This window comes from Amblyomma americanum, chromosome 10, assembly GCF_052857255.1.
Source record: "Amblyomma americanum isolate KBUSLIRL-KWMA chromosome 10, ASM5285725v1, whole genome shotgun sequence".
NCBI lineage: Eukaryota > Metazoa > Arthropoda > Arachnida > Ixodida > Ixodidae > Amblyomma > Amblyomma americanum.
Window position 1 is genome coordinate 35575743 of NC_135506.1, and position 25924 is coordinate 35601666.

Genomic DNA, 25924 nt, shown 5'->3' on the forward strand with positions numbered 1-25924 from the left:
GTTTAAAAGCATTACTAACATGCACAAGTAATTTTCATCAAAATTCATCAAAAAATAAGAAAGTCGGTGTTGAAAGCTACGTCCCCCTTTAAAAATCTTCGCCTGCAGGCAGCCACCTACGGATTAGGACATTTTAGCAGTGGATGCAGAAGCACCTTGACAGAATACTTGGAGCACTGCTAATGCCAAAAAATGAGGCCCCCTTTTTAGGGCCTCTACTTGCAAAACAGCAGCAGCCAAGGCAGTGAGGCAGACCAACAAGTATTGTACACCACACTTCTCCTCTGTGCCAACACGGATGGATCAGGTGAGCCAAGGCTGCTTCAAATGGTATAGCCAGCCATTTGGCTTTGCCAATGTCCTACCTATGCCAGTCGCCCATGTGAACTATACAAAGAAATGCCGATGGCTCACTGACAAATATTTTTGTCCTCAGCCATCCCATATGAGACAAGCGAGGCAAAATGAATGCGTTCTTAATGAGCCTGCAGATTCACGCTCCATGTGCATGTGCAAAGTATTGTATTTACATGTATATAACGAGATGGGGGAGTTGGAGACCTCAAGAAAATGTAAATAAAGATGTTAATACCAAAACGCAATCAAAGTTTGTTCAAGCCAACTACAGCCGAAGCCTAGGAAAAATAAAACGCCGCTGCAAGTTTCATGCTGCCCACTCCCTGTGCTTGTTCGCCCTTCCTTCCTCTTTTCCCTGCCCCATTCAACTCCTTCAGTGCCTTCCCTTTCTCAGCGGCCTATGCAACTTACTTTTCATGTTCCTACCCACCCTCTCTGCCCATGTGCGCCTGCTGGCATGCAGCGCAGCCCGCAAGGTCACTGGAAACTCGGCTTCTCCTAAAGGCTTACAAGTCTAAGGGTGAAAGTCGCTGTAGCTGTCTCGAGAAGCAGCACAAAAAAAAAAAAATATATTACGCTCGTACCCTGGTTATGAAAGTAACACGCAATGTGTTCTAGAAGTGAAGTGAGGAAAAAACTCATTATGTAAATAAATAGAGTAAATGCATGCACAACATGCGTGACAAAAGAGATTGATGGCATAGTGCGATCCTCTACCATGATCTGCTATCGTGCACCGCCACTGCGTATGCGCAGATTGGTCCTGATGCAGCAGGCATGCGTGGAGCTTAACGGCACCTCGCGATCTGTGCAGTGGTGCCCCGCGGGAGTAAATTACGGTAGCAGATCGCACTATGCTGCAGCTCAGACCATTTATAACGTAACCGCTTATAATGCGAGCCGCATCGTATGCGGCTTTTTGCGACAACCGCTTCGCTCCCCATAGAGTTCAATGTACAGGTGTACCGCTTAATACGCGGCAGCACATAACCAAGGACCGCGTTTAGTGCGGTTTCTTGAAAGCCTGGTGGCCCGTGAGTACCGGCGGCCGCGAGGAGTGTGCTTCCCAGGTTGTTCAAGAGGGCCACAGGCGGGGCGGGGGGCACTGTCAGCGTGGTTAAACGCAGGAGAGGATTGAAAAAAAAAGTCCCAAAGTAGGCGTTCTTCCTCTCAGTGTCCGATGCACCTCCGCTGGGCACACTGATTGGATAAAACTGGGAAGCACGTGATGGCACGGCCAGACAAGCATGCTGGAGCGGCGGCCGCAGCCGCATGGTATGACGCTGCAAGTGCTGCTCATACCACGCGTGCATGCGGCAGTGTCTTGTCACGCCTGAGCCCATGAGCGTGATATGTGTCGCCGCGTGTAGCGAAAAGCTGACAACGTAGGCAAGTCAGCTGACAACGTGAGCAAGTCTACCAGCCTCAGCTGTCCTCAGTTCCGATGGTGTCTAGGCCTCCGAAACCCAGGAAACAACAAGCTCTCGAAACCAAGAAGAGGATTGTGAGGCACGTCAAGAGTGGTTTGAAAAAAGGTAGGGTGGCAAAAAAAAGTACTGTGCCAGACGCTACTGTGTCCGTTATTTAGAAGAACAGCGACAAGTTGCGACCACAGCTGCAGGAAGACTCCGCTTTGCTTGCAAGGAAGCGGATTTGTGCGTCGAAGTACGAAGATGTCGCAGCTTTGTTTGCATGGTTTTGCGAGGTCCGGGTCCAGAGCATTCCTGTGAGTGGCTCGATATCGCAAGCCAAGGCAAGGTGCCTTGCAAACATTTTGGGGCATGATGGTTTCAAGTTTCAACCCATTGAACGGTTGTACTATTCAGTGTGTCAAGGACCGGCACAAGATAAGCTTGTCGTCGTCGCCAACCCCGACGGTGTTGTGTGTGAAGTAGCCGCCACAGGTGAAGACATCGTGGCAGCAGTGAGCAATCGTGATGAGCCTCTATCTAAGGATGAGCCTGACGAGATGAGTGAAAGTGCAGCAAAAGTTTTGTGCAAAAAAGTGCTCGATGGTTGCAACAAACTGCGGCTCTACTACACGCAGAGAAACCTCAGCGAGCAAGCGCTCAAGTGCCTCACTATTTTTGAAGATGAAGCCATTACCAACACAGTTCAGTTGCATTGCCAGGCTGAAATAGTGTCGTTCTTTCATTCATTACAACGCTTCGCTTCGACTAAAAGATCAAATAAACTTCTTTGTCGCCTGTGACTGCAGTGTTGTGCGTCTCATGCGTTGTCAGGTGCACTTTTAAAGGTAGGCTGGCTGTTCTGGAAACGCAAATGCATCGAAAAGCTGCATCTTGATTACAGTGCAGTACCGTTTATAATGCGGATTTTCCCAACTCCCGCAGTATGAGTTATAAGCGTGTATGCTGTATAACTATCTAATTTGTAGATTAAGAAACATGCACCGAAGATTTAAAACAGTTGCACTTGACAAACTGATCCCTCAGCATATGTCTGATCAATCGGCACAGCCTTTGATACCAATGCACAAATCTGGGCAATGCTCTTACCAATGCCTGGCTCAATGTAGAACTTCTCGGTGACCACGGGGTCAACTGCCGTGGTGATGATGCGCACCTTGGGAAAGGCATACGCCACCGAGTGGACGCCAGACTCGGCCATCAGGAGAGACACCAGCATGATGTTCTCCTCAGGCACGTCGTGATCAAGCAGCACACGCACCGCCATGATGGACGCCGCACCGGTTGCCACCGTCGCATCCATCAAAAGGATCGTGTAGTCCTGCAGGAAGGAGTCAATCAAAGGCCCAATCCCTCAACGGTCCATGCATGGACTGTTGACATGAGCCAGCTGCAGCCACCCCATTTCACCTAACTTCCTAACCTCAATGCTGCACCACAATCTCCGCCGCCCTGGATGGCTTCTCCCTCTCTTTCGTGAATTATTCACTCTACCACGCAAACAGGCCATCCGCCAACCTGTTCTGAGCACATCCACTTCCATCTTAATTTCAGCTAGAATATGATTAACCTGCACTCAGTCTTTAGTCCATGCAGCTACCTTTCTGTCACTCAAGCACAATGTGGTGACATCTCTGGATGTCCGGAAGGAGGGAGTGAAAGAAGAAAGGATGAAAGAGGTGCCGTAGTGGAGGGCTACGGAATAATTTCGAACACCTGGGGACCTTTAACGTAAACTCGCATCGCACAGCGCACGGGCGCCTTAACGCCTCCATAAAAATGCAGCCGCCGCGGTCGGATTCGAACCTGGGAACTCCAGATCTGTAGCTGAGCGCCCTAACCACTGAGCCACCGCGGCGGGTATCATGAGACCGAAAAAAAAATATTTTGACAGTGTGTCGGTGACGCCCCTGTGCGTATCTGGAGTCCTACCACAGTAAAACTTTGTTAACGCGACCCCCTTTTTTTTTTCTGTCTCGATGGCCCCAATATGTATCTCCCTCGCATCCGTCTGCGTGGTTCTTCCAGTGTACCGAAACTGCACTCGTCACATGCTGTTCGATGTTTATTTCATAAAGCCCCCTCACATTAACCTGCACTGCAATACAGGAATAAAGCTGGGATACTGCTTATCAGAACCAGAAATTAATGCTCTCAGTCCACTGCTCGTCTGCATCAAAGCATTGACATAGCCTACTATAGTTACAGCTCATTGATTAGGGCTTCAAGGGACAGGAAAAGATGTACAAATTAACCAAAGATCGAATTATCAAAAACTGCCACAACCAGCCACATCATTGTACATTTACTGCGTGAAAAAGTGGGCATGAGTCGTTTTTTTTAGGCAAAAACCAGCAAACCATGCAGCAATGACAACCTTTCTCAGTCCCTTGAAATGCTTTCCCATGTGCACATTTTTGGGAGTGTCGAAGCAAAACTGTCCCAGAATGATCCATTGCGGCTTCCATGGCCTCCTTCCTGGTGCAGTGCAGTAGTGGCGGAGCTCGATCATAAGCAGCAGTGTTGCATGTGAGGGGGCTTCATGAAATAAACATCGAACAGCACGTGACGAGTGCAGTTTCGGTACACTGGAAGAACCACGCAGACGGACGCAAGGGAGATGCATATTGGGGCCATCGAGACAGGAAAAAAAGGGGGTCGCATTAACAAAGTTTTACTGTGCTAGGGCTCCAGAAACACACAGGGACATCATTAACACACTGTCAAAATATTTTTTTTTTCGGTCTCATGAAATTTGACGTCATTTTGGAAAACAAACAAGGTGGCAACACTGGAAAAAGGATGCAAGGGTGACTAACCTTGATGTCCTTAGGCAGGCGTAGGTAGTACAACTCAGGCTCCCCCGTGTTCTGGTTTGTCTGGATGAGGATCTTGCCCAGCCGGACATCCTTGAGGACATCGCACAGGGCTTGCTCCATGGTCTCACCCGCCCGCAGGATCGACACACCACAGATTTTGCCAGCTGCACTGCGCTTGCCATTGTAGCTGATCCCCTGCAACAGTAACAGCAATTTGGGAGGATGACACAAGCACAACGGCAATGAGCACCCCTGCGGGCTGACCTACTTAATTATTAAACCAACTGACTCATAGGAAAACACTTTTCGCACACCATGTGTGACACAAGTGCAAAAAAATGGCAACATGGTGACAGGCACCGTATTTATTCGCACAATGATCGCGCTCGCGTAATGATCACTACCCTGAATTTTGTCCTCAAAATTCTGTTCTTTTTACTCCACGCGTAATGATCGCACCTTGAACTTGCCGCGCTACGTTCGGCTTGCTCTGTCAGCCGCCATTTTTGTTTTGATGTGCCGCACTGCTACAGCGGCAGCCGCCTGTTGGTTGACCTGGAGTCATCCCGCAGCAAACGCGTTCCCATAATTCTTGACAAAAATAATATACAAACTCGCATAGAAATGGAGTTTCATTCCTCCATGCTCTATGACAGCTTGTGTACGCCATTTTGAAAGTCTGCAGAGTGCTTTGTGATCGTGTGTGTGTGTGTGTCGGTGCCATTTCACCATGGGACGGTATGCCAGTTTCACGGCCGCATTCAAGCTCAAGGCTATTGATTACGCGCAGAAGCATTCCAATCGTGCTGCTGCCAGATATTTCGGCGTCGACAAATTTCGAATAAGTGATGGCTACGAACAAAACTCGCCGGGCTTTCCATGGACCCAAAACGGGCAAGTTTCCTCACGCTGAAGAGGCGGCGAACATGATTTGACGCCGAGCGGCAAAATCAGAAGACCGTCCGTGGAGGTGCTTTGCTCGTGGATCGTCGAAGCGTGGAGAGGTATACCCGACCAGGTAGTGGCCAAGAGTTCTAAGAAAACTGGCATATCCAACACACTGGATGGAACGGAAGACGACTTTCTTTGGGACCACAAAGATGCCACTAGCGATGACACTGCCATTTCCGACAACAAATCGTGCAGCAACGACAAAAGAGGATTCGGACTCGGAATAAATTTTTGAATAAGAAAAAATAAAAGGGCAATGTGCAGTTCATGTGATGCCTGTGCAATGTGTGTGTTTATTACAAAGGTAAGCCTTACACAACTTCTATTTTTAGTTATGATTGTGATAGCTATTGCAAGAAGTCTGACTTGCAACTTGTTTGCATTTTCAATGCTCAAAAATTTTTTGTAACAATCCCCGTAATGATCGCACCACTAAATTTGCATTTTTTTAGAAAAAAGTGCGATCATTGCGCGAGTAAATACATTAGTATTTAAGGCCTTGAGACTGCAGTCATTTTTGCGCCCATTTACTGGCACCCAAATTTAGTTGTCATAATACAGCCGAGTCCACTTATAGCAACATTCAAGTGCCACGAAAATTCCATTGTTATAACCGATAATTGTTATAAACGGGTTGCACGAAAAAAAGCATAACTGCAAAGAGGGGTGACGGACGGCAAGTGACATGCGAGCTCCGCCGAGGCATCGTTTTGGTCGCCCTGAAAGGGGCCTTGTAAAAAATACGAGAAGGTTGCCGCGGCTGCCTCTCAGCATGAAAAATCCCGAAGAAACGCTGGGGTGATATCACCACAAGCATCTCACAACGTACTTCTCACCGGCTTGCACGAAAAAACCCTATGTCTGTCAGCCTTGCTTGCCCCATGCGAAGCTTGCAGACATCCTTCTCCATGGCCTCTCTTTGAAGCGCTGTATCCAGCTGCCACCTGGCTGGAAGTCCACATTCTTGCTCAGCAGGGCAAACTGCTTCGCCTTTGTGGCCAGAATCGGCCCAGTGATAGGCAAGTTCCGAGAACGGGCACCAAGAAACCACTCGTAGAGAGCCTCCTCCACCTCCTTATAGGCACCTTGTCAAACGTGTTTGTGCCCACTGTCAAGCGAGCACTTTTCTTTGTCGAACTTCTCAGCAGAGCGGATGATCGTTGACACTGCCGGTTGCGATAGTGCGTACTTTTTAGCTAAGTCACACACTTTCTTACCGTCTTTGTAGTCCTTCACAATACTGCACTTCGTCTCCAAATCGATAGCCGTGCGCTTTCTTTTCACCGGCAACGTCGTCCGATAACCAGTAGGCGGATCAGCCATCTTCCGTTTCGGCGGCGATTCAGACGAGACGGAGAAACCACGTTGCCAGGAACGACTTCGACACAATGAACTAACACAAACAACCAAATCCATTTGCAGAACTGCGCAGAATGAGAGGCGAGCGAGCAGATCAGCGCTGTCATGGCATTGTCGGTACGTTGGCGAGGCCTATTCGTATTTCGGAGGGTGGCGCGGCATAGAGCTATGGGCGCAGCCCATTTGCATTCAGAGGGGTGGAAGGGCAGCGGGAGTGAGGCACGCGAGGCTGGCGATGCAGAGAAGGCCAGAAAACAGGTTCTATTGTATAAGCGCGGGGCGGGGAGGGTGCAGTGGCTGGAATTTCTTTGTTTTTTTCTTTTCAAGAATTTCGCATTCCACTACCTTTTGGCACAAACACTCAGGAGCCAGACTTCATTGTTATAACCGATAATGCGGCATGGGGACATTGTAGTAAGCAGGTTATTTTACGAAACAAAAACACACAAAAGTGGACGGTGCAGCTGCTTTTCATTGTTGTAGCCGATATATTGTTAAAACTGGCATCGTTATAAGCGGGTTCGACTGTATCAAAATTATGGAAATACACACCAGGAAACTACTTGAAAATCTTTGCCTAACTGATGAATGCGCTCAAAAGCTCAGAATTAGCACTATTGCTGAGACATCATGTCAAAATCCCCCTCCAAGAAATGCACTGATTTGGTTTCGCAAGTTGAAAAGACTCCCCCACCCACCACCCTCTGTTCGCCTTCCCTCTCTACTTTGCAACCTACCAACTGGCGCTTCAGACAAACGATTTTTCCGACATCAGGATTAAAAAGAGAAGGAAGGATATGGAAATAAATAATGGGCAGCACTTGCACTTCCCGCCCCCAGTTCCCAGTTAGCCAGAACAACCTACCTGTGGAGTCTCCACAGCGACATCCTTGAAGGGCAGCTGAGCGACAGTGTATTCCATTAGGAGGCGCATCAGCCGCTTCGAGTAGAAGATGAACTCGTCGCGCTGCGTTGCACGGTTGCGGATGAACGTATGGATGCCACGCAGCTGCGGAGTCTGGGGCAGCAGGTGCAGCGAAGCAGGCAGTGGCTGGCCGCTGTGCGACTCGGCCATCTTGGAGCGCAGCTTCAGGCCCCGCTGTGGTGGTGGCAAATCCAGCAATTAAAATAAGGCCAATAAATTGACTAATTAACCATTTGTTAGGATAAGCTGATAAGCTACAGGAAAGCACAGCAAAGTACGACCACACAGTCAGAACACAACCTGAGTCAACTCAATGAGGATATGGCGAAGTGCCACCACAAAAATCCCAGTGGTTGCCATGACTTTACCAGCAAACTGCCACTCACATGTCAAGGCCAATTTCAACAATGTTAATAAAAATCAGTGCGTGCTATACCAAAGCAGACCACTGCCTTTCATTTCACATTGCACTAAAGATGTGGGCACAGGAGAGAAGCGAGAAAAGAACAAGCCTGCAGTACCGTTTTCCCAAGTACAAATCGAGAGTTGCAGCACTGACAACTTTCTCCTTCTTGCTGAAAGCTGACCTTGTCATGCCAAATGCATAGTACACTGCATAACAATGCCTCGTTTTAGTGCCAAAGAAATGCGGGAGTGCTAGGCGTCATAGCCACAACGAACTCAGCTGTTGACACAAACATCAGTCAAAATGGAGAGAAAATTAGAACACGTCATGAGCTCCATTTGGCCCAAAACCGATTTAGGCAGCAGGCCAAACTAAGAATTTTTAACTAAAGTTGCTTGCATCACTAAGATTCAAAATGTCACAACAACTTGCTGCGACGGTCCAATGAGGGACAAAACAAATTCAGTGGTCAAACTTCAGTGGTCTGAAAATCTGACACCACAGAACACACATCTGTAACACACAATTTCGGCAGATGCGCAGCACGTGCAGAAAAAGCACTTGGGCCTATTTAAGTGTGCTACACGTGCACAGCCCGAGACATGAGCATGCCTGCCAAGAAGTATGAAAATTAGCCAAGCATACAACCGTGCCACCGAAGAACTCAAACATGCAGAAGTTCACACATACAAAAAAGTATTAACATATCAAAAATGTGCTCACAGTCAAACCACGCTACAACAAATGCCACTACAGCGAAATTTCCATCGAAACGAAGTATTTCCGATTCGCTGTCCGCAAACCACGCAAGGCAATGCAATTATTTTCATTCACAATACACAATTTCCAGAGCGATAATCCACTTTCACAATTCTTTCAGAGTAAGCAGACGATTTTTTTTTCACATCCACATATGTATCCCATATGTTGTCAGGTTTCACTAACAGTGGCTGCTAAAGTCAGTTTGTACTTTCAAAAGCGCAGCTGACACACTCTGCAGAATCAAAGTTAATGTGTAGACACGAGTGCAAAAAGATGTGATGCAGCACACGACTGCCTGCGAGAGTTTTGCCGATGGCTTGGATTCTGCGCTTGCAAACAGCGGCCATTGGTGTAAAGTGGCTTTCGGCTGTTTCGCTTGCTTTATTGATGAACGTATAACATACTCAGTTCTGCGTTCATTTCTGTGTGAAGCTGTTCAGTCGACGAAAACCGGTGAAAATGTTAGACCAATGACAATCGGTGGCTAGTTCTAAAGCGCAACGATCCGTTGGTATCCAATGTGCCGGTGGGCGGCGTGTCACTGCAAGAAGCCTGATAGTAGCCAGAGTGCACCCTGCTCTTGCTTTTGTGGCACAGGCAAGCATCGTGATATAGTTTTTTTTTTCTTCATTCCTGGGAACTGACCTAGTACAGGCAATGCAGTAAAAATGACAGGGTGACAATGGTTCTAGGCGAATTCTCAACAGAACGACATTCCGCCGGCATGTTTGTACAGTGCATCGCAAAACATCTTCGAAGAAACGGAGCAACCACATTTCGGGCCGTCTAAAGCGTCGATTTCGAGGTGCATACGACTCCTATTCAACGTGCAGTACTAATAAGACTGCAGGCGCACCTAGTCCAAGGTGACATGCCTCGCGGCGCCATGGTCTCAAGTACAGATTTTCACGTGTCGAAAGCAGCGGCACCTTTTCAATGCGTGCAGAAAAAAAAAAAGCGCTTTGATAGCAAATGTAGCGGGTGTGTTTACAGTCACCGACCGATTTTTCGGACTCGAAGGGACCCGAAAAATGGTTCGAATAATCGAACAGTCCGAAAAATCCACGAAGTACAATAAAATCACTTTATTGAGATGAAATCGGCTTAAAAATGTCACTGCTTTTACCTTGCGGAAAATTTCTCTTGCTGGCGACGATTTGCGCCTGTATTTGCTCCAAGGTTGTGCTTTCAGTGTACACGCTAGACAGCAAGGTCACCGCATTTAGTTGGAATACTTCTCACGCTTCTTTGATGGACCCAGCGGGGTTATGTTGTCCAAACACACACAAAAATAAGGCACTTTTCGTTCAAAGCGGCGGAACCGCGGATGTAATCACAAAACGGCGTACGGATGTAACTTCGTAAAGACTGAGCGCCACTCGGTCGACGCGGTCAGAGAAACCCAAGTGACAAAACGGCGAATGGCGAACATATGAGACCCGCCGCGGTGGCTAGTGGTTAGGGCTCTCGGCTACTGATCCGGAGTACCCGGGTGGGAACCGGACCGCAATGGCCGTGTTTCGATGGCTGCTAAACGCAAAGGCGCCCGTGTGCTATGCGATGTCAGTGCACGTTAAAGATCCCCAGGTGGCTGAATTATTCCGGAGCCCTCCATTACAGCACCTTTCTTCCTTTCTTCTCTCAGTCCCTCCTTTATCCCTTCCCACCGAGATGTGAGATAGCTCCTGCACAATTTCCTTCCCCCAAAAACCAATTTTTAACCTATGGGACACGCGATAACTGCCCGCGACAAAGTCACCGGCAAAAGCAAGTTGACGGCAATGACAATCCGGCTGCCACCTCGAAGTGTCAGAGATCGCAGGGACCTCTACTGGCAACAATGAGGTACCGAAAGTATGTCAAGCCGATCCAAATGCAGCGTAAATCCACCTCAATCCAAGAAGGCACCTTTTGCGCCTGCGAAATGCCAATAAGATGGCCGATTTTGTCCCACAGGCGACAGAAATTAGTCAGAAAAATCGAACTTTCGGACTTTTGAAGTCCGAAATATCCGTCGCGAATATGTATGCGCTTCTATGGGGTGACTGACGGTGCCTCATCGAGGTCCAAAATATCCTACAAGTCCGAATTATTGGAGTCCGAATCACCCATCGGCTACTGTATATTCCACACTGCTGCCTATACATAGATCCACCCAACTCGCACCCCTCGCTGGCCACCCCATTTAGTTAATGCCCATCTATGTAGAGCTGCTCGTTCTCTACTTAACATTCATAGATGGCAGCTAATTCAGCGATGGTCCACTGCGCTGTCAGGTGGCTGTTTCTATCACAGCCACCGGTAGAGACTGTGTGACCCATGCTACTCTTATCGAGCAACCTCTCGCGCAGCTGGCGCGACGCTCCTCCGAACATACGCAAACCTACCAGAGTTACTACCCGAGTTTACAGAGTTACTGCCCGAGTTTACACACTAAAAAAAAAAAAAGGTTGACTCGAAATGTAAGATGCATACCCCCTCTAGCCCCGCCCCATGTTATGTAGTACCCCGCGGGATGGCATGACGGCGCATGCGCAACTAAAGCAAATAAGCGCGTAACGATACAACAACCTTAAGCCAGCAGTGGGAGGCAAAGAGATAACGGGCGATAAAATGGCGCCCTCGCATGTGGCCCGGCTGACTAGCAGCAAACGGAACAGCACAAAGTTCGGTAGTTTCAAATTCGGACACGCGCGCAACTGTTTGCCCGGGAAAGCAACTGCCAGCGCGAGCAAGCCGGGTAAACGGCACACAACTCACGCTCTCGCCACTCGCACCTTTCGCAACCGCGCACAGCAACAGGGCCACGCCAATCTTCCCAAGCCTGCCTTGCGAGCACCCGCATACATGCTGGCGGTCTGGCGCAGCAGAGAGCGCAGAATACGAGTAAAATTTTTGTTTAAAATCTGGGCAAGTTGGGGGTGTGCAAATTATGCGAGTAAATACGATAATTCTGCTCATACAAACTGCTTTTGAAAAATTCTCGACACAAGCGCTTTCACAAATGGCAACCCTTTATACCCTACATATTCTGCAATTTTGATAAGATGTGCTTTGAGATTAGGTGTCCTAGACCAAAAATTGGCAGTTATGAAACTTTCTTAAAATGCATTATTTTGGGCGTTAATTCCAATTATGCCATTTAATTTCACGTGAACGGTCTATTATGCAATTTTTGTCAATACCTTTTAGGAATTTTATTGCAGAGAACATATGCACGCAATTAGTTTTTCTTGACATCAAAAATAATAATAAGTACAAAACAATCATCCTGCATATTAAAGAATTTTGTGCAAGTTTCCACCTCAAGAATGGGAATAAAAATTTTTATTTTTTCTGAAGCAGCAATTTCGAAATCATTCAGTAGGTTCCCTGCAGCAAAATTTCTTAAAAGCTCTTAACAAATAACTTACATAACATATTACATGAAATTAAATGGTATAATTGGGACCAGCACACAAAAACAGATGTTCGCCAAAGATTTCCAATTGTGAGCATTAGTCAAAATTTTCATGCAAGACCATTACAGGTGGAGGTGAAGAGAATCATTTCTTTTAAGAACAAAACTGCTATAAACAATTCATTTGTCATTCGGCAACTCACCGGGCGGTCAAGCACAGAGCACCTCTTTCAAGAAGAAGCAAGCCCACGACAATATACGCACACTTGAGATCATTCACTTGTACCTTTGTAAGTGACCGTCATTATGTTCATTTTTTAATATTCGACGGAGCAATACTAACCGAAACACATACAGCCATTACATTCAAGAAACAGTACAGTTAGATATTTTAAACAGCCAAAATGCACACAAAATGCAAGTGAAATGAAACAATCATGCAACATAGTTACCCAAATGAAGCTTTTGGAAAGAAACCGCACCAATAGAAAAACCTCACCCACTCCCTCACCAAACTTATCACCACTCAGCATGCAGTCACTGGCACAGCAGAGTCAAAATTAACAGCGGTACAGCACTGGCTGCAACACGATAAGATGAAATCAAAGGAGAACGAACAATCACAGCAGGGTTATAGCAAAAGCGATAAATCAGATTATCTTTCGATACGATCTCTATCAATCTGATAACAGCCTCACCGAGACTAGTTGTGTGTGGACATGCTGAACAATCAGGTTGATGGCAATGTGGTTCTCGCCACCTACAAGGCAAATGAACACAACAGAACAGTTGTACAAAGAGACGGAGACACAATAGTTTCCATGCATCTGAAATGGCCTCCCGTAAAAAGGCAGCCAGTGCACAATGACCAAATAAGTAGGAGCCGTAAGAAGGAAGGCAAATGTCTTGAGATACATTCTAGTCGGAACCAACACTCTATGCTGAAGTTCCGAATTAATGTGGTCTGCTGTAAAAACAAATTGAAAGCTCTGCTGTTGGCAGCACTGTCACACATGCACAAGAAATGGCAGTGAATGCTTAAGGCCTTATGTCTGTAATTCCATTATTTTCGGAGCTGGTGCTACACGTCCACATTAATGTAATTATACGAATGTAACGATGATAACGCTGGCAAGGCAGTCAGGAATATTACTTGTATATAGAGAGTGCTAATCAGCACAGTATCTCGGGAATGTTGTTTAAATGTAATATAAAATTTATTTTGCAGAAAATACCACTGCTCTTGCTTGACAAGTAAAAAAAAGTAGCCATAGTCTCGTGTCTTAGCACAAAAGCAGAGAGTATCCGTCAGAAGTGCCGGTAAAAATGGTGCCCTTCGCATTGAAAAATGCAGTAGATATGCCTCATCTGACTGCAAGTTATGAAACCACTTGCTACTGGTTAGGAAGCTCCTGCTAACAAAGTTGCGTGCTTTTCTGCGTGTGGAATGGGGATGACGGTATGCACTGCCCTGGCAAATGAGGTGCGGAAAACTTAGTAGGTTACAAATGCCACAAAGGCTAATTTACTATCTTACGAATGCCACTAAGGCTAATGCCATTAAATTTATGCACGTGGTACCGCGCGAATGCCATTTTAAAGCAGTAAGCACTTAATGGCATTAAATTTTCCCACGTGGCATGGGCATTACAGGTAGCCAGCAAGAATGAGGTGCGTGGAATCTACCTATATCAGTTGTAGCGCATCCGAAACTTTACTTGTGGCCTTGCATCGACCCTATGGGACCCATGACTGTGCTGCGTAAAAGCTGTATAAATCTAGCAGAACCCACATTTGGTGCTATTTGAGCCTCTTAAAACCAACTTCTTCTTTGAAAGTGCATTTGCTGGGAAACAGGACAGGGCCGCATTCCGTAGGTCATCTTTCTCGCCCCATATCGGGAGAAGGAACAAGAGTCATGTCTCCGCAGATTAGGTGGTGGCAGTTGCGCACATTGGGTGGTAGCCTGAGCCTCTTCGCATTGGCCACGGCTCTTGACTGCTGGAACAGAATTCTGGTGCAGCCTTGGCGCAATTTAATCAAAAACCACTAATCTGTAGCAACACGTAGCAGGTTTAATACAACGATGCAGGCTGGCGCAATCGGCGCAGCATTACAATCTCTGCCACTGGGTACTGCCTCCGGGTACGCCCCAAAATAAAAATGGCATCTTGCAGCAAAACGCATAAATAAGCTGCCTATCCATCTATTGGTGAGCACAGTTAGCTACAATACCTATCTGGTATCATCATAAAACTGCTGTTCCAGTTTTCCCATGCCCTTTTCCTCTTATTAACTGGTACTCAAGAAACACCACCCCCTCACATCCCCTTCACATTCGAGGCTGCTAGTCTATGTTATATTCAATGATACATGTTATATTGGCAATCTGATGCAGTCAGAGAATGAAGACCTATAAACTTTAATCAAACTTGATCAAACCAGTTTGTGTGTGTTCATCCTCGGCATGAAAACAGCTGCACTGAATACGGTTGCCCTAAATGGCAAGCACCTAACCCATGCAGGAAAATGATAATACTAACCTCTGGGAACAATGAGATCGGCATGCACCATGGAAGGAGCAATGTAGTGGTCGAAGGCAGGCTTCACAAAACGCTCATACTGGCCCAGGCAGCCCTCGAGGTCGCGGCCGCGCTCAGTGATGTCGCGCTTTAGCCGCCTGGCAAGCCTGATATCACTGTCCGTGTCGATGAATATCTTCATATCCATCATCTGGCACAAGAAAGAAGCCAGAGACAGTGTCAGAGACTGCCACAGTTGCCTTGCCTTTACAGCTCTAAGCATGTGTGACCACTGTCAGCACTTTAACCTCTCATGGTGTGCTGTAGGCTACGTTCTTCACAAATCGTGACAATAAATATATGGTTAGACAGCCGCACTTTAGCCAACGCTATGTCATGAATTTGGGCACCCTGATATTGAAAGTAGGCATTTAAAGACTATTTAGTCACATAAGACACTTAAAAGGACCATTAAGCGGTATATACTGAGGTTAGGAAAGCCCACGAGTGATCGTTACTCCATCACTCGTCACCACACAGGAAAAGTTTTTAAGCTAGTTTCATCAACACAGCATATATTGGCGATTAAAAATGATGCTCCTGCCCCCCCACTTATACACACCAATGCACCAGAAAATACATAAATAAAAAGACTGGGACTGCACCCCTCCACGCCCCGTCCCGCCCACGCCACCTGGGCACACGCAATGAGAAGGCTCATGCAGACTACCTGCTGACATCATCGGGGTAAAGGATGCACGGTGAGCCGTGCCTTATTCAATTATGCCTACTGCAAGCAGCAATTGTTAAAAATTGTTTGTAAACTAATGGGGTCCACACAGAGCTTTTAACTTTGACTTGAATACACACAAAGAACACCTCACCTCTACAGATATGTTGCAAAGAATACGTATGACCATCAAAATCATTTCAGGATCTCTTTTAGTCGCAGAAAAAAATATCTTGAGGAGAGAAGCCACAGAGCATGGCAGGACAGTTGGCGCCATTGCATTAAGTAGTGGAATTGTGCATTTTGAGTGCTCCACTAACTTAGACACACGCCTCTGCAGAATGGGCAGGCTCCACCTCCTCGCCCGACACTATAGTCAGCTATAGTCTATATAGTCTGCTATAGTCTGCTACAGTCAGCGACAGCATATCCTGGCAACAACGGGAAGGCTACAGGGGCAGAGTGTCCGTAACTGTGTCACCCCGCCAAACAGCTGTGCCTGACCCTGCCTGGGGCATTGCTCTCTGTGCAGTACCTTCACTCTGTCACTGTACGTTGCAGGTAGAGTTGGTGCACTTTATGGAAGCTTCCTTTAACTAGAAGTGCTAGTTGTTTCCTTGGCTTTCTAATGTTGAAAGTTGGCAGCTGTGTTAGAAATATGCAGTAAGTACTGAATATGAACAATATACTGTTTTATGAGAAAAACAAGGTAACTGCAAGTGGGGACTGTATCCCGAATCGTAGAAAGAGAAGGCGGGTGTTTTGGTTCCGCAGCTACCGCTCCACTGCCAGAAAATCTGTCGTGAAGCATAGCACAGCTCGTTCACTGCCACCCACCCAAGCACAGCCATAAGACCACAAAGGAAAGCTAACAGCTTCCACACAAACTTCGTAGTTAAAGAAAAATTCGTCCTGGTCCGGGGTTCGAACTTGGGACCACCGCATCACCGTGCAGTCGCTCTACCAACTGAGCTAACCAGGACGGCTAGCATATGGCAGGGCAAGAGCGAATACATTAATAACTTAATAATCAATAATAATTGGAGCAACCTGGTTGAGCATGTCTCTCCACTAGATGTACGGACACTTACATGAAACCATAAATAGATAAGCGTTGCAAAGAAGTGTCATGCTCTGGCTAGTGAAACTGTTCATCTGCGGTTCCATCACTGTCATCAACACAGTCCATGTAATGCCTTACCCTCTTTTTCAAGCAGTAGCACGACAGTCCAGTCGTTATAATTATTTCAACTTAGTACATTTTTGTCTGGCGATTCCATCATTCAGATTCTACAGTGTTACTTTTTAATGGCAACAGGATTTCCTTCTACAACTGCAGCCCTAAATTTTACAACTGTTTTTTAATTAACTACTAAAAAAACAGCTGCTTGTGGTAACAAAAAAAAAAAAGGCCAAGATAAACTTTAGGTGACCTTGAGTTCACAAGGCGGCCACATTATATCACTGACCAAAAAAAAAAAAAAAAAGCAACAGGAAATTCCTCCAAAGAAATAATATACATAAAAAAATGAAAACTTAGTTCTGAAGTAAATGATGTGAATTCTGCTCAATTGTCAAAAATAAAAGCCTTGAAGTTCACCCCTTACTCATAATTAAGCTTCGCACTGTCTCCTGAGTGATGCACTCTGGAATACGTACAGATTGTAGAAGCTTTGTGTAGCACAACAAAAACACTCCACTTGAAAAAAAAAAAGGTGATCCAGTGTAAAGCAAACACACCACTTGGCCTCCATGGCTATATCAGTAACCTTTTAAATCAATCCCACACAACTCCATAAGTTGCCTTATCTACCCAGGCAAATCAATTCAACAAGGTTGCGTTTTTAAGCATATCCCCACAACTGCTTCTGAGCCATGCCAGCTACATTAATTGTTATGGCCTCCACACAGTTTAACTCCTCTAACATGCCAATTTAACACATTCACTCACAGTTTAGCTAAAGAAATATAGTAGTTCTTTAGGCTGGTGAAAGCTACATGTGCAGTTTCTGGGATGTACATCACATAGCAGGTATCTGTTCCTCTTCATTGTGCTGTTTTGCTCATTATGCAGTATGCCAACTAGCCCAACATCCCAGTTCATGGACTCTCCCTCTGGCCTTTTGCCTCTTCAGAAGATTTACCATAATGCCATACTAACAGAAGCTGCACTACACAAAGAAAGCATCTCAGCACATAAGCAGAAACTACAGAACACTGACCAGCCTTGAACATGCAAAAGATAAAAAAAACCAAAACACATGAAAAAAAAGAAAACGCATGGAAGTGACAACCGTAGAGCGGCGCCCTCACATTAAGGAGCTCCTTGTTGGTGAAGCAGAGAATGCCCTCGAAGATGATGACATTGGCACCATACATGAACTTGAAGCGCTTCTCACGCGAGTGCGTCACGAAGTTGTAGATGGGCACCTCGACGCGTTTGCCTTCCTTGAGCTTCTTGAGGGTCTCGATGAGCAGATCAAAGTCAAATGCATCTGGATGGTCAAAGTTGAACTGGTTGTCATCGGCCAGCTTGTGCTGTTCTTCACCCAATACCTGTGCACAATGCAGGCGTACGTCAAGTCTTGTACTCAACGTGTCGGGAAGCTGCAGCGTGTGGCCAGCACCAGTTTTAGTATTTATAAGGTGAATGCAAAAGTGCTTCCATCAGATCAACATGTGTAACGTTAGCTGCAAATGAAATAAATAGCTGCAAATAACTGGCCAACAGAACCAGTTTTGATTTTTACAATTTTAAGCACACCACCAGTCTCTGTGAAACCATGCTGTAAGAACGGACAGAACACAACCTAATCAAACAACCCCTCGTTAGGATGTCCACTAAATCAGAACAAAAAAGAAAGACATTGAGAGGAGGTATATATTATAAGTTGTACAAATCTGCATTAAAACAGTGGGCCATAGTTACCCCATCACACTTTTACGTACATTTTAAAGAATTCTCATTAAGCACATCTGATAAGAATTTAAATGTAGCATGATGGTCATTTTAACCTTGAATTAGTATCAGATTATCTCTGGTGTTCGATGCCCTTACTTTTGATGGTGATACAGCATGAGATCTGATGAATTTACCAAATTTGCACCAAAAGGAAGTATGAAGAAACATATGTGCATATACCCATCTCACCAGTAAATATAATGTTTGCTAAAATGCAACTTGAGAATTGATAAATTCTCCAAAAATGACGAGAACCTTTTCCCTCAAGCAATAGTGCAGACAGAAAAAGATGAAAGGGAAGGCAAACAAGTCATTGTGACCATTAAATAATGGTAATGGTACTCAGTTTAGCATAGCATTAGAGTTACAGTAGAATCTGGACAGTACAAAATTCCTGGGCTCAAGACAGATACTATTCTTATCTACAACAAACAAGAAATATGTGACTAAGCACAGGAACTGCATTCACACGGATCTGCTTCTTGCAGCGAGAAATGCGTTTCTGGGGGGTGAAGGCAGACAATCAGTATCTTGGAACAGACTGCTGGCCATCAAGCAATTGAATGAAGGCCCTTCTCCAGAGGTTCTTAAGAGAGTTCAAATGTCCAGTCGTTAGCAGTAACACTAAATCAAGCAGATGCAAAGCACCTTCTGGCAGATCTGACAGCGTGTACTGCTGATAGCTGAAGCAGCCATGTAAGCCATGTACACAGTAGGCAAACGCACTCCTGCAAATGAGCCGTGAGTCAAGTGTTACAAAGCTCCATTAATAATGCCGCTGTATTGCAGCCCCCTGCTCGATTTTGTGTATGTTATTTTTTACTTCTTGTATCCTTCAACACGCCGAGGTGTGCCTATCCGAAATTACTTCTTGCACATAGCACAGTGAGCAACGCTGATTAAAGTCAATCTGGAAGCGAGTTTTCTCTCGATCCACTTCAGCTAATAAGTAATAGCAGTGGTTTAATTAGTAAACCACACAAATGATTTTAGCTCCAGGATTCTTTAATATTTGAGATGTTTCAGGCAACAGTCGAAAAAAAAAAAAAACAGCATTACTTGTAATTTTTCTCACGTAAGGCGCACGCAACTACAGCAGATGCCAAAAATAAGTAAATAACCGCTGAATAATTTTTTTATTCTCGACAAACTCCATGGCCCTATTTCATCGGTGTCCCTGCAATAATGAATCAACAGCAGCATGCAGCCTTTCTATCTATGGGCCCAAGCCCACGACCACAGGCCTGGGCCCGGCCCTGGTGAAACAGCACATTTTCTGGCCCGGCCTGAGCCCGTGCAGCGCTCCGGTTTTGACACCATTGGCTCAGTGAGCATTTCTGAGATTAAAATATTAAATGTTAACGATTTCAGTGATCTCTTTGGGCATTCAGGCATCACAATGCATCATATTCTGCATGCAAAGAATAAAGACCTCATGTTTTATTAATGTCACAGGGCCCCTTTGAAAACTAAACATTTTGACAGATTTACCTGTCCGGTTGGGTTTGAAGACTTATAATAAACTGCACATCTCCAAGAACGACAGCTGTGTCGCGCAAGGTGCGGGGGAGGGGTTTTAGGCTGTTAGTCACGCTGGCCCACTGCAGGGAGGTGCTGAATGGAGACTTTTTTTCATTGTGTTGAAGAGCGAAGTCCCTGGGCATATACTGGGGGCAGGTTTCCTTTTGTGCGGTTGATATTGTTCGGGGTGGTTTCGAAGTGGAGTCTGCTTCGAAACGTTGGGTTAGTTAACATTTTTGGTTGGAGATGTGCAGTTTATTATAAGGGCCCCTTTAAAAAAAAGGATATTAATGCCACCATGCTACATTTCAGTTTGTATCAACCATCGTCATAAAGTTTGCATTCCTTCATGTCTAACGATACATTTTTACAATTCATTCAACTCCAGAACATTGGCAAGTTTCAATCGTCTTCCTCGGTATGTTCTTGAAATATGAGATCATTCTGCTTTTAAATCTGCCTTAATAAACCTTCTGCCGTCATACAAAATTTTGATATCTGTGCAGTGTACTGGTTTTCTTTTTATATATATATATAGCTCATTTTCCCTGATACTCTTTCTTTCTACTGTAGCAAGTGATACTTTGCTGCTTGTTTTGTGCATCAGTTCTTTCCTCTCATAGGACTTTTTTGATTTTCAGCAGGTTGAAAATTTAAACTTATACTTTGTTACTTGTTACACTTAGCCGGTTTGACCCTTTTGATTTTTCTATTTAGTGCTCTTTATTTGCATCATTTGCTGTTGTACGTGCTTTGCATTTTTTTGCTGTTTTGTTTTTCCTTTTGTAACGTAAACCCACTCCCCTTTGTAATGTCCTCGGGGCCCCAAAGGTAATGAAATAAAATGAATAAACAAAGACATGAATAAACAAAGATATGAATAAACTTAGGCCAAGGAAACGGCACACTTTAAAACTGAATTGCGCAGGAACAAATTACCACATGGCTGCTAAACATGGTGGAAATGATCACGACAAGGAGTAAAACCCACAGTAAAAGTTTTCATCACAAGACATGAATATCCAGAAAACTAAAGAGTTGTTCTCTAACACTGCGGTCTGGTAACGTTTATGGCTTGGATTAACGTAGAAACAAGGTGCATAACCATATTGTTTTATTTAGGGGCCCGAATCTCCTTGTAGTTAGTAGAACAGTTTACTACTGGTATTACACAAAACCAGCAGGTAGACTGCTAAATCCTGCTGTAATAGGCTGTAACAACAGTGGCTGGCATGTTACAGTAACAACACTTACAGTTACAGTAACAACACTGTAACAACAATGGCTGGCATGATGGCATACATGGAATACAGCAAAAGACCACGTGCATGTCTAATTGGCTTAACGCCACCTGCACTGGTCTGCACAGTCGAAATACCATGCCGTATGCCATCACAGCGCTTGTCACTTCATGTGCAAGCCAGAACAATCAGGATTCCATGTTACCTTGTAGAAAGAGTCCATGCTGAGTAACGTGACCCAGGGCACATTCAGGGCCTCAATGATTTTCTTGGCCACTGTCGTCTTGCCTGAGGCACTGCCACCGCAGATGCCAATGACGAACGGCTCCACAAGCTGACCCTGGGCATTGTACCAGGGAGGTCGGCCCGCAGTGTAGATTGTACGTTGTCGCGTAAGTAGTAGCGTGTCATCCTTAGCAGACCCTGACCACAGCCTCTCTCGACGTATGCGACGTGGGGACATGCATGGCGTCTGCGATTCTGACTGGAAGTCACTGGCACTCCCCACATCGTCACAGCTGCCACTGCAAGGAAGACAGACATGCACACAAGAGAAAGTGTCAGAGCAATGCAACTCTGCTGACAGGTTGCACCAACAAAAGCCCCGCTGCACAATGACCCAGTTACCTGGGCTCACTCCAGGAGTTGCGCGATTCAACTCTCGTCCTGCAGAAAGTTGTCAGATGAATTAGCCCACATTTATGTTTGTCAACGTTATTTTCGCTTTATAGTAGGTACATCAGCAGACATGGAGAAAGTCATTACGGAGATAGTGTAAGCGATAAAAAACACCCATTAAGAGGACAGACAGAAACACAGTGAAAAACTGTTGCTTTCGCATAAAGGACCTCTAGAGTAGTACAGCAACATGTTGAATGCAGTAGTTCTTTGAGCTCCAATGACAGTCTGCGCATGAGAACTGAATAATGACGTTTTCGGCACAATTTTTTTTTCTTCTCTCGCCACGGAGCTCGCTTACAAGAACAAATGAGCTGCCATCACTTACCACCAACTTAGGAGAAAAAAAAGTTTCCGTACTTACTGCAAGAAGCTGCAATTAAAAGAGATAAATGTCGAGAGGCAACCACCGGAGCCAAGATATCGATATCGGCAACGAAGTCCGATTAAAAAAAAAAGCGCACGCTCACCTCTCGACATCGACGGCCGGCTCGACCCTGTGCGAGCAGAAACGATTCGAGCCAAGACAAACATCGTCACTGCGGCAATCGTTTTCCATGGGAATCTACAGCTCTAAGCGCCCACAATCGACACGCTTGCCTAGACGGTTGCACGCTATTCCGCACATCCCGTTATCGGACTAGCCCGTCATATAAAGGCAGTAAGCGAAGGAAAGTGCGCCTCGGGCAGCAACGACAGCAGTACTACACACAGTATCATACGTGTCACTGCACGCAATGCATCTCGACACGCTTAGCTGACCCCGAAGGCTGCTCCGGTTGCGCCAATGCACGTGGACATGAACAGGGCACGGCTGATCGCTTCGCTTTGGATCCACTGCCACCGCGTTCCGGAAAACAGATCGCGATACACAACCTCGTTTACAGCGCGACTTCCTCATCCAATGACGTAACATGGAACAGCACCTCTCTTTTTACTGACCGAAACAGCACACGCACGACAATGATGCGCGCCTGACGAGCGCATTTTACGACGCCGCGCGAGGACTCACCTGTCGGAACTGGCCGAACTCGGAGGGTTGTGTTCGCTTGTCATGGCAGGATCTCACGGCCAGCACGACATTGGGCGGCAATAACGCACACACGAGAGCCCGTGGCAGACCTTCGGCAGCTCCTGCGGCGTGAGCTGTCCTTTCTTCACGGCTACTGTAGAAAGCGGTGGAGCTACCACCGGCTCCGCATGCGACTGGCTGGCTGTTGTAATCTTCACGTTTCGCGAATGCTGAGGCAGCTAAAAATACTTCGCTCGCCGCGCCGCCCGTTCTTCTCGAGAGACGCACGTGCAACAGTGCAGAAAAAAAAAGGCTACGATGAACGTTGAAACTGTTTAGCACTGCCGGCGGCAAGAGCTCCCCGGATGTTTGCTCAATGCCAGCGAGTCGACAGATCACCGACCACCACATCACAACAGCAGCAGTAAAAATCGATAACTGCTGCCACGAGCACGACTTGCATGCAGTGAGCGACAGGCACAAAATGCCGGCGGTCACCGCGACGCGCGTTCAGACACCAAAACCAAATCACTGGCCATTCATACGTCACCGACACATCAAAACGTATGACCACTCGCAAGAACCCAATTTCAAAGTCGATTTAATTGTTACACACCAAGCCGTAATTTATAACAGCCGCGGCAATACAACCACATGTTGGGCGTCAAGCGTGTCACGACGGGTAGCAACACCGCTCCCAAACACACACAAAAAAAGCCTTACTTTTCTTTCGTGCCTGAAGATTTTCCACTCGACTGGGGAGATTCCGTTGATTCTGTCGGCACGATTTTCCCCGATGCGCCTCGCGGCGTTTTGTTGTGATCGCCGTCTTGCAGCCGCTGCTCCTCTTCGGCTTTGTTTTCGCGCTCTATGGGGGCCATTGCCTCGCGGCGACTGGCTGTGTCGCTATGCCAGTCACCACACTGATCTCCCCAGCATCTACGGAGCGTCCCGAATGTGCACTGCCGCAAAAACTGGAAATCCCACGTGCTCAGTACCGGCTCACTGCTAACGTCGCTGCGGTTGCTGCCGTCATGCACCGCCGATGGCAGCGCGCCAGACGCCGCGCGTGCTCGAAAACATAAACAAAACTGACCGCCACGCCGGCAACGCCGTCGAGACGGCCAATCACCTTGTACCGCGATATTTCGAATCTTTCGCATCATGTGGTCGCCAAAGAAAAAGACAAGAAATCACGGCTCTATCTTGAGTCGCTGATTATTCAAACCACAGCGCATACTATCAACCTTCATTAACACCTCTTTTTGGGCTAGTTGGTGCATACTTGAATTAGAGAAAAACTAGCGCCAAACCATGCAAACCACAAGCATGCACACAAGCGCTTGTCTCTCGTCTTCGTACTTGTCTTGTGGTTCGCATGGTTTGGCGCTAGTTTTTTCTAATTCAAATACTATCAACCGCAATGGCGGGAATTTGCCATCTATCTACGCGAGATGCCATATAAGAGGCATCGCCACGTTTCGCATGATTGTGAACAAGGCTCCCGTGTGGGAGCCGAAACGTCATTCCATCGTTACTTTTGGTCGGTGCGATTTGCTAATATCATTTGGTATCATAACGAGGCGCCCTACGTTGCTTTATCCGGCGGGAAATGCTTTTCATCGTGCAAGTGAAAGCTGAACTCGCTCAACTAGGAAGAGCTGAATTGCAGCGGAGCGCCTCCTTAGTTTTTAGAGGGCAATATTTTCCTGCACTCGTAATTTATGAATGCGCAATTCTACGCGATTCAACATTTTGGCCCGTTCTTAAAATGTTTCTCTCTTGCTTTGGCCCCAAATTCTTTTCTTGCGATGCACCGAGAATGGGGCGACATCATAGGGTCCAAGGGACGTTAGATAAGCCGCAGGCGTGGCCCGGACATAATTGAAAATGTGCACATATAAACAAACTTTCACCTTCTATAATAATTTTCTAGCGCAGTCTATCGAGAAAATTCCCGAAAACGCAATATTTTTTTTTTTTTACCAAGAAAGCTGCAACTTCCTCCATTCGAACTTTTCTTGCTAAATTTTATGAAGCAATATTTTGCCTAGCTTTTGCTTTGACAATGTAAAAAAAAAAAATTACCTTCTCTGCCTTCTGAATAAAGGGAGGTTAAGAAATAACATGCAGAAAAAAAAATCAGCTGATGAACCCCTCAAAGCTAAACAATGAACCTATTTAAAAATTCATGACCTCATGCCACAATTTAAAATTGATTTTCCATCCAGCATAAGTAAATACAAGGGTTGGTCAATAAGCTTTTCCTCATTGGCTTTAAATGTTTTATTTCTTAACTGAAGAATGCCATATTCAGGAGAAAGTGTTAAATGCCCTCTTTCCTAGCAGCACATCACTTTCCGATAGCCCCTAGCAGCTGGGATGCACTTCGGCACACAGTGCATTAGACTCGGCATGCTTTCGCAGAAGAATGACGGCAACTGTTGACGACAACCACGCACCGCCCTGGTGACTTTTTTTTGGATGCAATGTGCACATCCAACAATGTGCACATCCTTCAGGTGCCCCTTCATCTGTGAAAGAACCGAAAGTTTGAAGGCACAATGTACGGGCTATAAGGTGGGGTAGAAAAACAATCTCACTCTTGTATGACAGCATGCACACACTGCTCTCACCTTTGCAGAAGCTTATCACAACTGCTGGGAAGCGTATCATAAAGTGGCGCACTCCAGAGAAAGAGGAACCTCCAAACTTCTATACGAACACAACACCACCTAAACGTGCATTTAGAAGAACTCGTTGGGTTGAGAAGGCAGAACATAGTATATTATGAAGGGTGCATTCAATATGTTCATTATGCTGTGAAGATTCACACAAACACAGAGACA

At 46.0% G+C, this 25924-nt stretch overlaps 1 protein-coding gene across 14 annotated transcripts in view; it reads right to left on the minus strand.

The window, feature by feature from the left end:
- The window catches only part of l(2)k01209 (uridine-cytidine kinase-like lethal (2) k01209), a 31029-nt gene extending 6868 nt beyond the window's left edge, over positions 1-24161 (minus strand). The window contains exons 1-11 of one of the 14 annotated variants that reach the window (XM_077640567.1): positions 23076-23257; positions 22534-22560; positions 22013-22051; positions 21591-21909; positions 17975-18217; positions 14953-15142; positions 13108-13169; positions 11787-11867; positions 7782-8015; positions 4607-4801; positions 2877-3108 (exon numbers count right to left, since the gene is read on the minus strand). In XM_077640567.1, coding sequence (XP_077496693.1) covers positions 2877-3108; positions 4607-4801; positions 7782-8015; positions 11787-11867; positions 13108-13169; positions 14953-15142; positions 17975-18217; positions 21591-21909; positions 22013-22051; positions 22534-22560; positions 23076-23119 — 1666 coding nt within the window. In that variant the 5' untranslated portion in view covers positions 23120-23257. Of the gene's footprint in view, positions 1-2876; positions 3109-4606; positions 4802-7781; positions 8016-11786; positions 11868-13107; positions 13170-14952; positions 15143-17974; positions 18218-21590; positions 21910-22012; positions 22052-22533; positions 22740-23075; positions 23519-23798 lie in introns of those variants that run through there. The other 13 variants (XM_077640562.1, XM_077640569.1, XM_077640570.1 and 10 more) reach the window with 13 other exon arrangements.
- Between the last annotated feature and the right edge of the window lie 1763 nt (positions 24162-25924).